The 14,526-nt window shown below is 45.5% G+C and overlaps 1 protein-coding gene across 1 annotated transcript in view; it reads left to right on the top strand.

The window, feature by feature from the left end:
• Positions 1 to 6,854: 6,854 nt before the first annotated feature.
• Positions 6,855 to 14,526, top strand: part of LOC129852897 (serine/threonine-protein kinase BRSK2-like) — a 95,311-nt gene continuing 87,639 nt past the window's right edge. Inside the window, exon 1 of the mRNA XM_055918505.1 lies at positions 6,855 to 7,070. Coding sequence (XP_055774480.1) covers positions 6,855 to 7,070 — 216 coding nt within the window. The remainder of the gene's footprint in view (positions 7,071 to 14,526) is intronic.

Below are 14,526 nucleotides of genomic sequence, written 5' to 3'. Positions count from 1 at the left end.
CACACACGCACGCACACAGGCATACGCACACACACACACACACACATACACACACACACACACACACACACACACACACACACACACACACACACACACACACACACACACACACTCAGTTGTTGTGATGTTCTATCCTCCTGACATCTGAAATAGTTGATCACATGCTTGCATGCATGTTTGAACTTGCCTCACTGAGAAAACTCCCCAAACTGCATTGATGTTCATCAACCCAAGTTCTGGTGGAGGCAGAAAGACATTTCCGTGCAGCTGCAGTTTGCTGTGTTCTGCACCCTGTCGACTGCTGTTTAAAAATAGCAGCCTGAAGTGGTGCAGAAGAGTAGCCACTCGACTGTGGACTCCACTACTGAGTATGCACTACAGAGTGTGTGAGTGTGTGTGGGTGGCAAACTGCACCCCTAGGCCATAGGCTTCGAACAACAGTACTTGATTGAAAATATTCTCTTTTGGTAAAACACAGCAGAGCCTGTAAAGAGATGACTCGTGGCATTGTGTCCTTAGAACTGATGCCTCTATAGTTATGATAGCTCTAGTTAATACTCGGTAGACTCACAGTAACTGCATACGATCGCTTTGAACTTTAAACTCGCTATGGATGCCTTATTATAGTCAGTCAGAAATCATATTGTCTTCGTTGTCTGACGTTGTTAGGTAATATGATCAAATGCACTACCGTTCAAAAGTTTGGGGCCAATTAGAAATGTTCTTGTAAGAAAAGCAATTTTTTTGGTCCATTAAAATACCATCAAATTGATTAGAAATAATGTACAGTGTAGACATTGTTAATGTTGTAAATGACTACTGTAGCTGGAAACAGCAGATTTTTTATGGAATATCTACATAGGCGTACAGAGGCCCATTATCAGCAACCATCACTCCTGTGTTCCAATGGCACGTTGTGTTAGCTAATCCAAGTTCATCATTTTAAAAGGCTAATTGATCATTAGAAAACCCTTTTGCAATTATGTTAGCACAGCTGAAAAGTGTTGTTCTGATTGAAGAAGCAATACAACTGGCCTTCAGACTATCTGGAGCATCAGCATTTGTGGGTTTGATTACAGGCTCAAAATGGCCAGAAACAAATAAACTTTCTTCTGAAATTCATCAGTCTATTCTTGTTCTGAGAAATGAAGGCTATTCCATGCGAGAAATTGCCAAGAAACTGAAGATCTCGTACAACTCTGTGTACTACTCTCTTCACAGAACAGCGCAAGCTGGCTCTAATCAGAATAGAAAGAGGAGTGGGAGGCCCCGGTGCACAACTGAGCAAAATGACTACTATTTCAGGCAGAGTTCCTCTTTCCAGTGTCTGTGTTCTTAATATTACATTTTTATTGGCCAGTTTTAGATATGGCTTTTTCTTTGCAACTCTGCCTAGAAGGCAGGCATCCCTTAGTCGCCTCTTCACTGTTGACGTTGAGACTGATATTTTGCGGGTTTAATGAGTCTCGTCAACAGGCGGTGAATTGTGGGATTGTATATGAAACATGCAATTGAACCCATACGTGTATGAATGTGTTTTAGTGTCCATTTGAGTCAGGCGTTGGAACCAAAGTTATTTTCCAATCATTGAGTTATTTTTTCCCATTACGTTCCACTGTTCCGACCTGCAAAATAAAGTTCTGAACCAGTTCGAACCTGTTTATATCGTTCCTTTCTATTCCTTTTTAACACTAGAACCGCTAAAGCAGTCATTTTGACTTATCATCATTTTTTATTTGTATTGCTCTGACATTTGTTTAATCATGCCCACCTTGGGTCCTTGACTATTCCTAAATAAGTCTATATAACACACTGCCATTGTTAGAATCTTAATATCACAAACAGAAATGGAGTTATAACCAGTTTTAGGAGGGCATATAATTTGTTTGAATGGTTTTCCCTCGTTGCCCATCCTTCTCCCAACAGAAGGTATTAGTATTAATTGCAGAGAAATTATTTTATAGAATAGCATGTCATATCACTTAATCCGGCATAGCCAAAGACACGACATAGCCTACATGGGGCAGGTAGCCTACACGCACACACATTTGGCTAAGATTTTCAGCTGGCAGGCAGACACTGAAATACGTTTCTGAGTGACAGAGTGAGGGCTTTGTTGCGTTTTTTGTGGGACTGAAAAAAATGCCCAGAATGTAAAGGAACGTTACTAACTGGTTCCCATGCTTATAAAATAATGGTTCTCTTCCGGAACAGTATAGATCACTTTCGTTCCTGGTTCTGATTCTATTCCTCAATAAATGGTGTTATTTTCCGGTTTTCTGTTCTGCTCCCTGAACAGGTTCCAACCCCTGGTTTGAGTTGGTAATGAGATTTGTGAGATGTGTCATGCTGGTTATGTAGATGTGTTAATGTTAAAGGTCATGACCAGATCATACCCCACCCTTTGACCTCCCTGACAGCTGACCTCTCACCATTGATCAGTTGAGCATCATCACTCCAGGCAGTGACATGTTTGTGTTTGTATGTGTTCACAAGTATAGTGCCTACGTTGTATGTGTGTATACAGTAGTGCATGTGTACGCGTGTACTGGTGTGTGTTTCTGTGGGATTGCAAGATTGCGTGCCTACAGTCTGTGTATACAGTGCATTCGTAAAGTATTCAGACCCTGACTTTTTCTACATTTTGTTATGTTACAGCCTTATTCTAGAATGGATAAGATATATGTTTTTCCCTCATCAATCTACACAAAATATCACATAATGACACATTCTTGCAAATGTGTTAAAAATACAAAGCAGAAATACCTTGTTTACACAACTATTCAGAGCCCTTCCTATGACACTAGAAATGCCATTGATCATCCTTGAGATGTTTCTACAAGTTGATTGGAGTCCACCTGTTGTAAATTCAATTGATTGAACATGATTTGGGAAGGCACACACCTGCCTATATAAGGTCCCACAGTTGACAGTGCGTGTCAGAGCAAAAACCAAGCCATGAGGTCGAAGGAATCGTCCATATAGCTCCGAGACAGGATTGTGTCGAGGCACAGATCTGGGGAAGGGTATCAACACATTGCAGAAGGTCCCCAAGAACACAGTGGCCTCCATCATTCTTAAATGGAAGACGTTTGGAACCACCAAGACTCTTCCTAGAGCTGGCGGCTGGCCAAACTTAAGCAACCGGGGGAAAAGTGCATTGGTCAGGGAGGTGACCAAGAACCCGCCAATCAGGCCTATATGGTAGAGTGGAACCCACCAAGACAACTCAGGAGTGGCTTCAGGACAAGTCTCCGAATGTCCTTGAGTGGCCCAGCCAGAGCCCAGACTTGAACTCGCTCGAACATCTCTGGAGGGACCTGAAAATAGCTGTGCAGCGGCACTCCCCATCAAACCTGACAGAGCTTGAGCGGATCTGCAGAGAAGAATGGGAGAAACTCCCTAAATACAGGTGTGCCAAGCTTGTCGCGTCATATACAAGAAGACTTGAGACTGTAATCACTTCCAAGTGTGCTTCAACAACGTACTGAGTAAAAGGTCTGAAAAGTTATGTAATTGTAATATTTCAGTTTTTTATTTGTACTACATTTGCAAAAATGTCTAAAAACCTGTCTTTGCTTTGTCATTACGGGGTATTGTGTGTAGATTGATGAGGACAAAAAGCTATTTCATCCATTTTAGAACAAGGCTGTAACGTAACAAAATGTGGAAAAAGTCAAGGGGTCTGAATACTTTCCGAATCCACTGTATGCGCGCGCGTAGACATTTGTACGGGTGTGCATGTGCGTGCGTGGATGTGTGTCTGCATGTACACAATACGCGTACAGCACCCCAGCAGCCAAACCCCCTGTCCCACAGGAACTATTGAACATGTCAGCAGTAGCCTAATTGACACAGTGGATGTTTAGCATGGATGGGCCTCCTCATTTCCCACCTGCTTACATACAGTATATCCCACTCCACATGTAAGTGGATTTAGTATTGTCGGAAGTTAAAGCAGTGAGATATATCTAGAAGATGAATCAGTTATTGAATTCAAGCCAGGTTCTATCCCCAGCTCTCGGACTAGAGATCCTTAGGGTTTTGGCTGGTTGGACATCTAGCCTTGAGAGTTTTGATGACATCGTCCTCGAGGGGCTTTGGGTTGTATTGATCTTAACAGGCGAAGGAGGGATAGGGGAGTCAGAGGGAGGAGAAATCAATGGGGATGTGCTGCTAATTCAGTCGCGTTGGTCAGATGGATGGTGCGATTATTGGATGGGTGTGTGTGTGTGTGTGTGTGTGTGTGTGTGTGTGTGTGTGTGTGTGTGTGTGTGTGTGTGTGTGTGTGTGTGTGTGTGTGTGTGTGTGTGTGTGTGTGTGTGTGTGTGTGTGTGTGTGTGTGTATATGTTTCTGTTGTGTGTGCGTGTTGTGTGTGTGTGTGTGTGTGTGTGTGTGTGTGTGTGTGTGTGTGTGTGTGTGTGTGTGTGTGTGTGTGTGTGTGTGTGTGTGTGTGTGTGTTGTGTGTTCTAGTCTTAGTCTAGTCTTTGCTTAGAATCAGGGGAGTTGACTTAGTGGCTCATACTCTCACTGCTATACAGCTCATTGTAAATTGTAAACTGAGTCCTTCTCTGTACTGTTCACAGTATGTTTCCTCATCTCCCTCTCATCTTCCCCTCTCTCATCTCCTTATCCTGCCAACAACAGAAGTTAATTTCTCCTTACCTCAATAATGTTACAACAGAAGTGGATTCCGAGACTGTTGATCACTTCTGTCTTTTACTGTCTATCTATACACTTTACGCATTCTACTTTAATTTGGATCCAGTATATACTGTTATATATATTTTTATGGGATTTAGCTTGTTACAATACAATATGTGCCTGGCTGATTCAGTCTCTCTCTCTCTCCCTCCCTCTCTCTCTCTCTCTCTCTCTCTCTCTCTCTCTCTCTCTCTCTCTCTCTCTCTCTCTCTCTCTCTCTCTCTCTCGCTCTCGCTCTCGCTCTCACTCTCACTCTCTCTTTAACGCCCACAGCTTCACTGAGCGCACGTCATCTCTCTTCCATTCTCCAATCTCTTTCACCGTATTCCCTATATTTTCCTGTTCTTTCACTGACTCACACTCCTAATGTGTTTGCCTTTTGGTGCCGTCACACACGCGCGCACGCACACACGCACACAGTCTTGTATCGCTAACCTTGTGAAGACACACAATTCAGTCCAATTCAAAATCCTATTTCCCCTAACCACAACCCTAAACCTAACTTTTACCCTAGCCCGTACTATTTCCCCTACCCTAACCTTAACCTTAACCTTAACCCGAAAAACATAACCTTAACCCTAACCGTAAACCTAACCTTAGCTCCTAACCCTAACACTAAAACTAACCTAAGCTCCTAACCCTAACCCTTAACATAATTCTAACCCTAACACTAATTCTAACCTTAACCCTAAACCCCCTAGAAATAGTGTTTGACCTCGTAGGGACCAACAAAATATCCCCAGTTGGTCACATTTTTGGTTGTTTCCTATTCTTGTGGGGACTTCTGGTCCACACACGCACACGCACGCACACGCACAAACACAATCTATTCGAGGCAATTACATCAATATCAAATATTCATTACCTGTTGTAAAGTGGTTGCTGGGGTCTCTAACCCATGTTGGCCAGGCAATCGAGCAGCAGTCCCCGAGCTCCGCTGACAGCAAGATCAATGGCACATTGTGAATGTCGTCCAGGATGCCATTCCGGCTCTAACTGCCTAACATAAAAGAGCCCTGCGGCTGCCATCTTGGCTCAAAGCCACTGGTGCTTAAAGGCCCCGGTTTCCCAGTTTCCTCGCCCCTTTGGGGAAACCCATGGGGAAATCACCAGTCAAATGTAGGATATGTACATCTCCTCTGAAATATGTAGGCCAGGTAGTAAAAACGGCGCATATGCAGTATCCGGTGATGTTTTAGACACAGCCCTTTTAGTAGAAAGTGACACCCTATCGCCAGCGTCAGCTCTTTGAAAAATATGGATGTCGCCATTGTGTGTGTGTGTGTGTGTGTCATAAAATACAGCCATCGCTTTCTCGGCATTGATTCTTTCGCGTTGCTGTTTATATAGAAGTTGACATTTACTTTGCGATGCACAATGGCGAGATGGGAGACGTGGGCCTCGGGTGGCTTGATACAGTGGTTTTTACGAGGAGCTTTGAAGGATGCTTTTCTATTATATAGAGTTGTTGTGGCCTGACCGATGCTCTCTCTTTTCATCTGTATGCGTGTGTGTATTCTTTATCCGAGGGAGATAAAGGGGAAAGGGGGATACCTAGTCAGTTGTATAACTGAATGCCTTCAACTGAAATGTGTCTTCCGCGTTTAACCCCAACCCCTCTGAATCAGAGTGGTGATGGGAGGCTGCCGTGATCAACATTTACTTCTTCGGCGCCCGGGGAACAGTGGGTTAACTGCCTTGCTCAGGGGCAGAAGGACCGATTTTGACATTGTCAGCTCGTGGATTCGAACCAGCAACCTTTCGGTTACCGGCCCAACGCTCTGAGGCTTTCTTCTACTCAATGACAATCCCTACTCGATGACATTAACTCTGGTTCCCTTCGGTGGGACTTTGGTCGATACACAAGGCAAAGGTAACTCTGTTCCTGGAGTCATTGAGTGCTTCAGCCCAGCACAAAAAACACCTGATACAACTGGTTGGAACAAGGCAGCCATACTCATTCAGCTATTGTGTGTTTGACCCTCTTTGCTTTGTGTGTGTGTGTGTGTGTGTGTGTGTGTGTGTGTGTGTGTGTGTGTGTGTGTGTGTGTGTGTGTGTGTGTGTGTGTGTGTGTGTGTGTGTGTGTGTGTGTGTGTGTGTGTGTGTTTGCGCACGTGTGCATGTGTGTGTGTGTGTGTGTTTCAGATGTGGGATTTAACTAACACACTCTTCCTGTGTCGCATTTATTATGTGTTTGACGGTGTTTGCTGTGTATATGTGTGTGTGTGTGTGTTTGACACACTATTTGCCTATGTGTGTGTTTCAGGCCTGGTGAAGCTGGGAATCCACTGTGTCACGTGTCAGAAAGTGGCCATCAAGATCGTCAACAGGGAGAAACTCAGCGAGTCTGTCCTCATGAAGGTAAGACCAGGGGCGTGGCACTACCTGTTACAATGGAGAGCCATAACGGCCTCTGTTGTTGTTATTGTTAGAAAAAGAGGGTGATATGACTTCCTGTTACTGTAGTAGAGAGAGTAGAGTGTTGACCTGCGGTGTCTGACAGGAGGTTTTCCAGGGATAGTGCTGTTATGTTCAACAGAGTAATAGAGATGCCCTCCGAACCTTCCATAGCTCTTTGTCTTTGTGTGTCGGCGTATGTGTATGGGTATGTGTGTTTGTGTGTGCATCTTTATGTCAGTGTGGGAGTATTGGGGCCTATGAACGGCAAAATATGTTGAGCAACTCTTCTGCATTTCCTCATTAGACCAGTCCTCATCAATAGCCAGACTCGACTTTGCTTCTCTGCAATAACAAGCCCTTATGGTGGAGTATACCATGGGAGTCAGGAGAATGGAGCAGGCCTTAATCCGATCTAGTATAATTACCCTTCGTGGGATGCAGCATATTCTCCATCTCAGGAAATCACGCCGAAGCATCTCATTGGGATGTAATTGGATCGTGGGCAGATTCAATTTGAATGGGGTGCAGCGCAAACGTACAGCATGCTGTATGTGCTCACACCATGCACACACACGCACACACCACAAACACGCACAGGATGAGATCATCATGACACACTTAGCACGCACGCTGGCCCACACACACACACACAGACACACACACTTCAGCAGTGCCAACACCTCAATAGAGTGAGATAGATGGTGTACCAGTGCAGGAGGTTAGTGTGGTGCTTGGCACTGTCACACTGCTTTGTCCACGGCATAGAGAAAGGGTTACAGGCAGCCATGGGTGACAAATGTTCTTAATAAAAAAACACCCTGGCTTGTGTGTGTGTGTGTGTGTGTGTGTGTGTGTGTGTGTGTGTGTGTGTGTGTGTGTGTGTGTGTGTGTGTGTGTGTGTGTGTGTGTGTGTGTGTGTGTGTGTGTGGACTAAATATCATGACTCCAGTGGGCCCACTAGGATGTAGCGGGGGAGATGTTCTGTTGACAAAGCACATGCTTTACTTTCCCTCATTCCCATTGTCACCCCTCGGTATGGGCAGTTAAACGTGTGTGTGTTTTGTCAGTCTGCACATGCGTGTGTGCACCGTGCACTCACCAAGGCAGTGGAAAGTAGAGTTTGTTAAGATGTGTGTATACAGTAATACTGTAAATAAAAAAATATGTAATAATTTGTGAAAGTGCAAACACACTCTTGCCCTCTCATATGGTGTGTGTGTGTGTACGGTGTGTGTTCAGAGTGTACAGTGTGTGTGTGTGTGTGCAGTCAGCTAAACGGGCCATTTCAGAGCTGCTGCCTCTCCTTTCCGCTGATGTTGTTCTTTCAGCCTAATGAGAGAACAAGTGGGATGGAGAGAATGGGAGAGAGAAGAGAGAGGACCATTACTCCACCCATCAGGCCTACTCAACACTTTAACCCTCTCACTCTTCATTTCCACGGCCTTGGTTTAGTTGGTTAATGGGTCGTTAACTCTGATTAGGGTGTGTTTGTGTGTGTGTGTGTGTGTGTGTGTGTGTCTGAAGTTAGTTTGAGTTGAATGACACATTTTCCCCTCGTTCTATCAGGCTTTATGTTTCAAATGTGTTCAAATCTTTCTTTCCTCTCTTTCTCTCTCTCTCTCTTTCTCTATATTTCTCTCTCTCTACTCTCCCAGTCTCAACATCTGAGGGGCTTGTTGTCATAGGAACAGGGAGTGATTGGCTTTGAAAAGGGGAGGGGAGAAAATGACGTCTTTCCAGCATGAGTTATTGGCCGTCTGTCTTTCCCCCTACACAAGGCAGATCCACCAGACAACACACCACACACGCACTCGGAGGCAACAAACATATTCCCTTCCTCTGTTGTCTCGCCTCAAAAGTCATTCATACTTTTTTGGCATTTTCAAAAGGTTTGATTTTCAACGCAAGTGCACTCCTGAATCCTGACGTGTTTCTTTGTTTCAAAGGCCGTTGCCGCAGGTACCCTACATCTGTTTTTTCATCTTTTCAGTTTGTGTGTGTGTGTGTGTGTGTGTGTGTGTGTGTGTGTGTGTGTGTGTGTGTGTGTGTGTGTGTGTGTGTGTGTGTGTGCACGCGTACACGTGCGCATGTCTTTCTACCCCTCATTCCGTACTCCCTCGGCCTCTAGCTTATTTCCCTTCTCGCCCTTCATCGAAAATGAACGCCAAAACGTATTTCCCGTCTACTCTCTCTCATGCTGGGATTAACACTGTTCTCCATCCCTCCTTCCTCTTTGTTTGTCTCACTCATCTCTCTCCATCTCTCTCTGGCTTCTGTAGCAGTATTAGCATGGCGTTTGCATGTGCTTCTGCATTTGCGTGTGCGTGTGTCCGCGTGCGTGTGTGTGTGTGGTCCTAGACTGATGGTGCGTTTGTAACAGCTGAAGACAGTCTGAGCACACACAGACCGGCGACTTGACATTTAGAGACCGGAGGAGACGAGAAGGTGCAGAGCCAGAGTACACCACCTAACATCATCACCAGCACCCTTCTGAGATAATGATGTCATCCCTGGCATTTAGACTAAGAATATCGAGTGAGAGTCATTGCAAATTATACAACATAACTGGAGTCGCGTGTTCTATATATTTACAATCATCTAATCTCACTCCATATTACAACTTCCTACTCTGCTCTATGGATATAGCTATACCATAATGCAGCCAAGTCACACCAGATCCACTGCAGTATTAGACGTTTTCCCAGGTCCCCAGGACGTCGGGAGATGCCTTGTGCATGCATGCAATGTCAATATCATCCACTAGGCGCAACGCGAGTGCTTGTTACCATCGAGTAGACTCGCACTAGGGTGTTGTAGATGGGGATAGAGGAAGGGCTTAAAACGTGAGCTACAACTCTGAGGATTGGGGGTTCAATCCCAGTTCTGGGTACTTGATTTTCGTATTTTTTTTTCTTCAGTTTGAACCCTTTCCCAAACCTTAACCCTTACCTCAACCACTCCGAATTAATGCCTAAACTTAACTGTCAAGTTTTTTATGTTTGAACCCTATCCCAAACCTTATTTCAATTGTTTTTATTTAACCTTTATTTAACTAGGCAAGTAAGTAAATTCTTATTTACAATGACGGCCTACACCGGCCAAACCCGGACAACGCTGGGCCAATTGTGCGCCGTCTATGGGACTCCCAATCACGGCCGGATGTGATACAGCCTTAATCCTTACCTACTTTAACTTCACCCATAGATGTTTATCCACACCCGCCTGGACAAATTTTGAATACTGAAGTGAGACCGTGAGCTCTTGTTGTGTAATGAGTCTTCACTTCTCCTAAAGTGACACAAGCTGTGGGGTTAGAACATACACAGAGGTGTGGATGTCCATTGATGTCCATTGATGTACAACACACGTGTGTGGGCACAGGCACACTGTACAGTGTCAATTGCATTTTATGTCTGTGAGTGTGCGTGTTTGTGTGTGTGTGTGTGTGTGTGCGCCTATGTGTCATCCCTGGGCCCAGCAAGAGGTAGAGCATCCAGACTTTAGTCCTAATGGAACATTTAGCATTTGTAAGCCAGGGAGATGGTGGAGATGGGAGGGGGGAAGAGGGAGACAGTCAAGGTGGTAGGGATGGATGGGGTGTGGCGAATGGAGGGACGGTGGCAGGAATGAGGAAAGGGGGGCTAGCGGCTGTTAGAGGACCACCTGGTGAGACCAGATAAGTGTAGAAAATATGTCATGATGGCAGGAAATTGGTTGTGTGAGACGGAGAGGGGGGATGTATGTGTAAAATATAACCTCAGAAAAAAATAACGTCCCTTTTTCAGGACCCTGTCTTTCAAAGATAATTCGTAAAAATCCAAATAACTTCACAGATCTTCATTGTAAAGGGTTTCAACACTGTTTCCCATGCTTGTTCTATGAACCATGAACAATTAATGAACATGCACCTGTGGAACGGTCGTTAAGACACTAACAGCTTACAGACGGTAGGCAATTAAGGTCACAGTTATGAAAACGTAGGACACTAAAGAGGCCTTTCTACTGACTCTGAAAAACACCAAAAGAAAGATGCCCAGGGTCCCTGCTTATCTGCGTGAACGTGCCTGAGGCATGCTGCAAGGAGGGTTGAGGACTGAGGATGTGGCCAAGGCAATAAATTGTAATGTCCGTACTGTGAGACGCCTAAGACAGCGCTACAGGGAGACAGGACAGACAGCTGATCGTCCTCGCAGTGGCAGACCACGTGTAACAACACCTGCACAGGATCGGTACATTCCAACATCACACCTGCGGCACAGGTACAGGATGGCAACAACAACCACCCGAAATACACCAGGAAAGCACAATTCCTCCATCAGTGCTCAGACTGTCCGCAATAGGCTGAGAGAGGCTGGACTGAGGGCTTGTAGGCCTGTTGTAAGGCAGGTCCTCACCAGACATCACCGGCAACAACGTCGCCTATGGGCACAAATCCACCGTCACTGGACCAGACAGGACTGGCAAAAAGTGCTCTTCACTGACAAGTCGCGGTTTTGTCTCACCATGGGTGATGGTTGGATTTGCGTTTATCGTCGAAGGAATGATCGTTACACCGAGGCCTGTACTCTGGAGCGGGATCGATTTGGAGGTGGAGGGTCCATCAAGGTCTGGGGCGGTGTGTCATTGCATCATCGGACTGAGCTTGTTGTCATTGCAGGCAATTTCAATGCTGTGCCTTACAGGGAAGACATCCTCCTCCCTCATGTGGTACCCTTCCTGCAGGCTCATCCTGACATGACCCTCCAGCATGACAATGCCACCAGCCATACTGCTCGCTCTGTGCGTGATTTCCTCCAAGACAGGAATGTCAGTGTTCTGCCATGGCCAGCGAAGAGCCCGGATCTCAATCCCATTGAGCACGTCTGGGACCTGTTGGATCGGAGGGTGAGGGCTAGGGCCATTCCCCCCAGAAATGTCCGGAAGCTTGCAGGTGCCTTGGTGGAAGAGTGAGGTAACATCTCACAGCAAGAACTGGCAAATCTGGAGGCAGTCCATGAGGAGGAGATGCACTGCAGTACTTAATGCAGCTGGTGGCCACACCAGATACTGACTGTTACTTTTGATTTTGACCCCCCCTTTGTTCAGGGACACATTATTCAATTTCTGTTAGTCACATGTCTGTGGAACTTGTTCAGTTTATGTATCTGTTGTGGAATCCTGTTATGTTCATACAAATATTTACACATGTTAAGTTTGCTGAAAACAAACGCTGTTGACAGTGAGAGGACGTTTGTTTTTTTGCTGGGTTTAATAGGAGAAGCCAATGTAGAGGTTTTCTTGATCTTGGTCTTGCTTGACTAGAATAATTTCATTTCTGCTCTCAACGAGTGGCTGACTTAGTTAATGGTGTCCATACTTGGTTAATTGTGTTAATACTACTGAGTACCTTTTACACACTGTGTGTGTGTGCGTATGTATGTGACTGTTTATATGCATTTACAGCTTAGTGAGTCTCTATCGTGTTTGTGCGTGCGTGCATACATGTGTGGGAGCATGCTTGTGCGTGTCTATGTCTGAGCCCTTGAGAGCGAGAGAGATGGCGCTGGTGGAGGGGGTGATACCGGGTGAGGAGGCTAAAGAGAAAAAGGGGGATAAAATTAAAGAATACAGATTGCAATCCGCCACAGAAGAGAGCATCTGCCCTTACTTGATGAATCACAGCTGACCTTAATCTGCTTTCCCTGACAGCACCATCACTTCCCCTTCTCTCTCTCTCTCTCCCTCTCTCTCTCTTTCTCTCTCTCTCTCTCCCTCTCTCTCTCTTTCTCTCTCTCTCTCTCTCTCTCTCTCTCTCTCTCTACTCTCAAATTAAATTTGAAAGGCTTTATTGGCATGGGAAACGTGTTTACATTGCCAAAGTAAGTGAAATAGATAATAAACAAAAGTGAAATAAAAAATGAAACATTCACAGTAAACACAACAATTCCAAAGGACTGGAGTCATTTCAAATGTCTTATGGCATTTACAATGTCTCTCTTCCTTTGGAACTTTCTCTCTCTCCCTCCCTCTCTCTCTCTCTCGTGCTCTCTCTCCCAATCTTTCTCTATCTCTCTGAACCCCTCTTTTTCTCTCTCTCTCTCTCTCTCTCTCTCTATCTCTTTCTCTGTATGATTATGCTATAATGTATTCTGTGTGATGTAGTCATCACCATTGCAGCTGGGAACAGGAGAGACGCTCAGCTTGCTATTTCTCAGCCCGTCACCTCCAGAACTCTCATATGAGAATGAATGGCCTTCATATGCTCTCTCTCCCCAGCCCTGGCTAGTTATCATTTACATACCACAAGGAGAGCTGGGAGTTACAGAGTGAAGACTAACTCTACGAGTCTTTTTTTATTTCACATGCAGTGTTTCCATAGATACGCTTCGATTGGAAACTAGACGGAAACATACGAGTCCAACCGTTGTTACCAATAAACAATCGAAAGCTTTCAACGAGGGACTCAGTTCAATCCTCAAATCAAACTTCTCCTCTCCTATAAGTGATTGTTTAACATGACACTATGTGGTGACAATCATAACACGGCGGTCTTCTATCTGAATGAGTGTTTGCGTGACTGCAGCAAATACCCGGTATTCCCAATGTGTACGCAGAACATCCTCCAGCCAACTCACATTACGCCAACGCAGCACAACTCTGGTTGCAGTCCTCAGCTCCAGACTCATTCAGGCTCATTCGAAACTAAAAACAGTCAAACATCCCATCCCCTCTCTCTTTCTCTCTCTACTCCTACAATAGGCTGTCCTCTCAAAGCTCATTGGAGAAGGAGACCCAGGGGAGGGTCCTTTGGATCCTCTCCTCCAGTGTGCTTTGAGACAAAATTGAGGAAACAAGATCTGAGGAAGCAAGGATTTGACAGTTCGTAACGTTTTCGGACACAGCCCTCGTTAGCACAGCAACAGATGGCGGTTTGATTTCTGAGAGGATGTTCCAATTGACGTCCCTCTCCATGGCCCTGAGCTCCGTATTGCATTTCAATTAACGCGGGATTTGGAAGAGCTGAGAACGAGCGGCTCCCCAATCAATCCTTACGATTCATTAAGAATGCCCAGCCCACGCAGAGCCAGGCCATTGATTGGTCAGGAGAGGCCGGATGGTGCGATTATTGGATGGGTGCGTGTGTACTTGTGTGTACGTGTGTGTGTGTGTCTGTGTCTGTGTCTGTGTCTGTGTCTGTGTCTGTGTCTGTGTCTGTGTGTGTGTGTGTGTGTGTGTGTGTGTGTGTGTGTGTGTGCGTGCGTGCGTGCGTGCGTGCGTGCGTGTGTCTGTGTCTGTGTCTGTGTCTGTGTCTGTGTCTGTGTCTGTGTGTGTGTTGGCCCCTAGGTAACCTTCGGAGGATGCAGCGAGATGAATGTCAGTCAGTTTGGCCTTCCTTGGACATAATTGCGTGAGCGAGGGAGAGGGTGTGAGTGTGTAA

This window comes from Salvelinus fontinalis, chromosome 4 (genome assembly GCF_029448725.1).
Source record: "Salvelinus fontinalis isolate EN_2023a chromosome 4, ASM2944872v1, whole genome shotgun sequence".
Lineage (NCBI taxonomy): Eukaryota > Metazoa > Chordata > Actinopteri > Salmoniformes > Salmonidae > Salvelinus > Salvelinus fontinalis.
The sequence above is the reverse complement of the archived record's forward strand: the minus strand, read 5'-3'. Positions and strand labels throughout refer to the sequence as shown.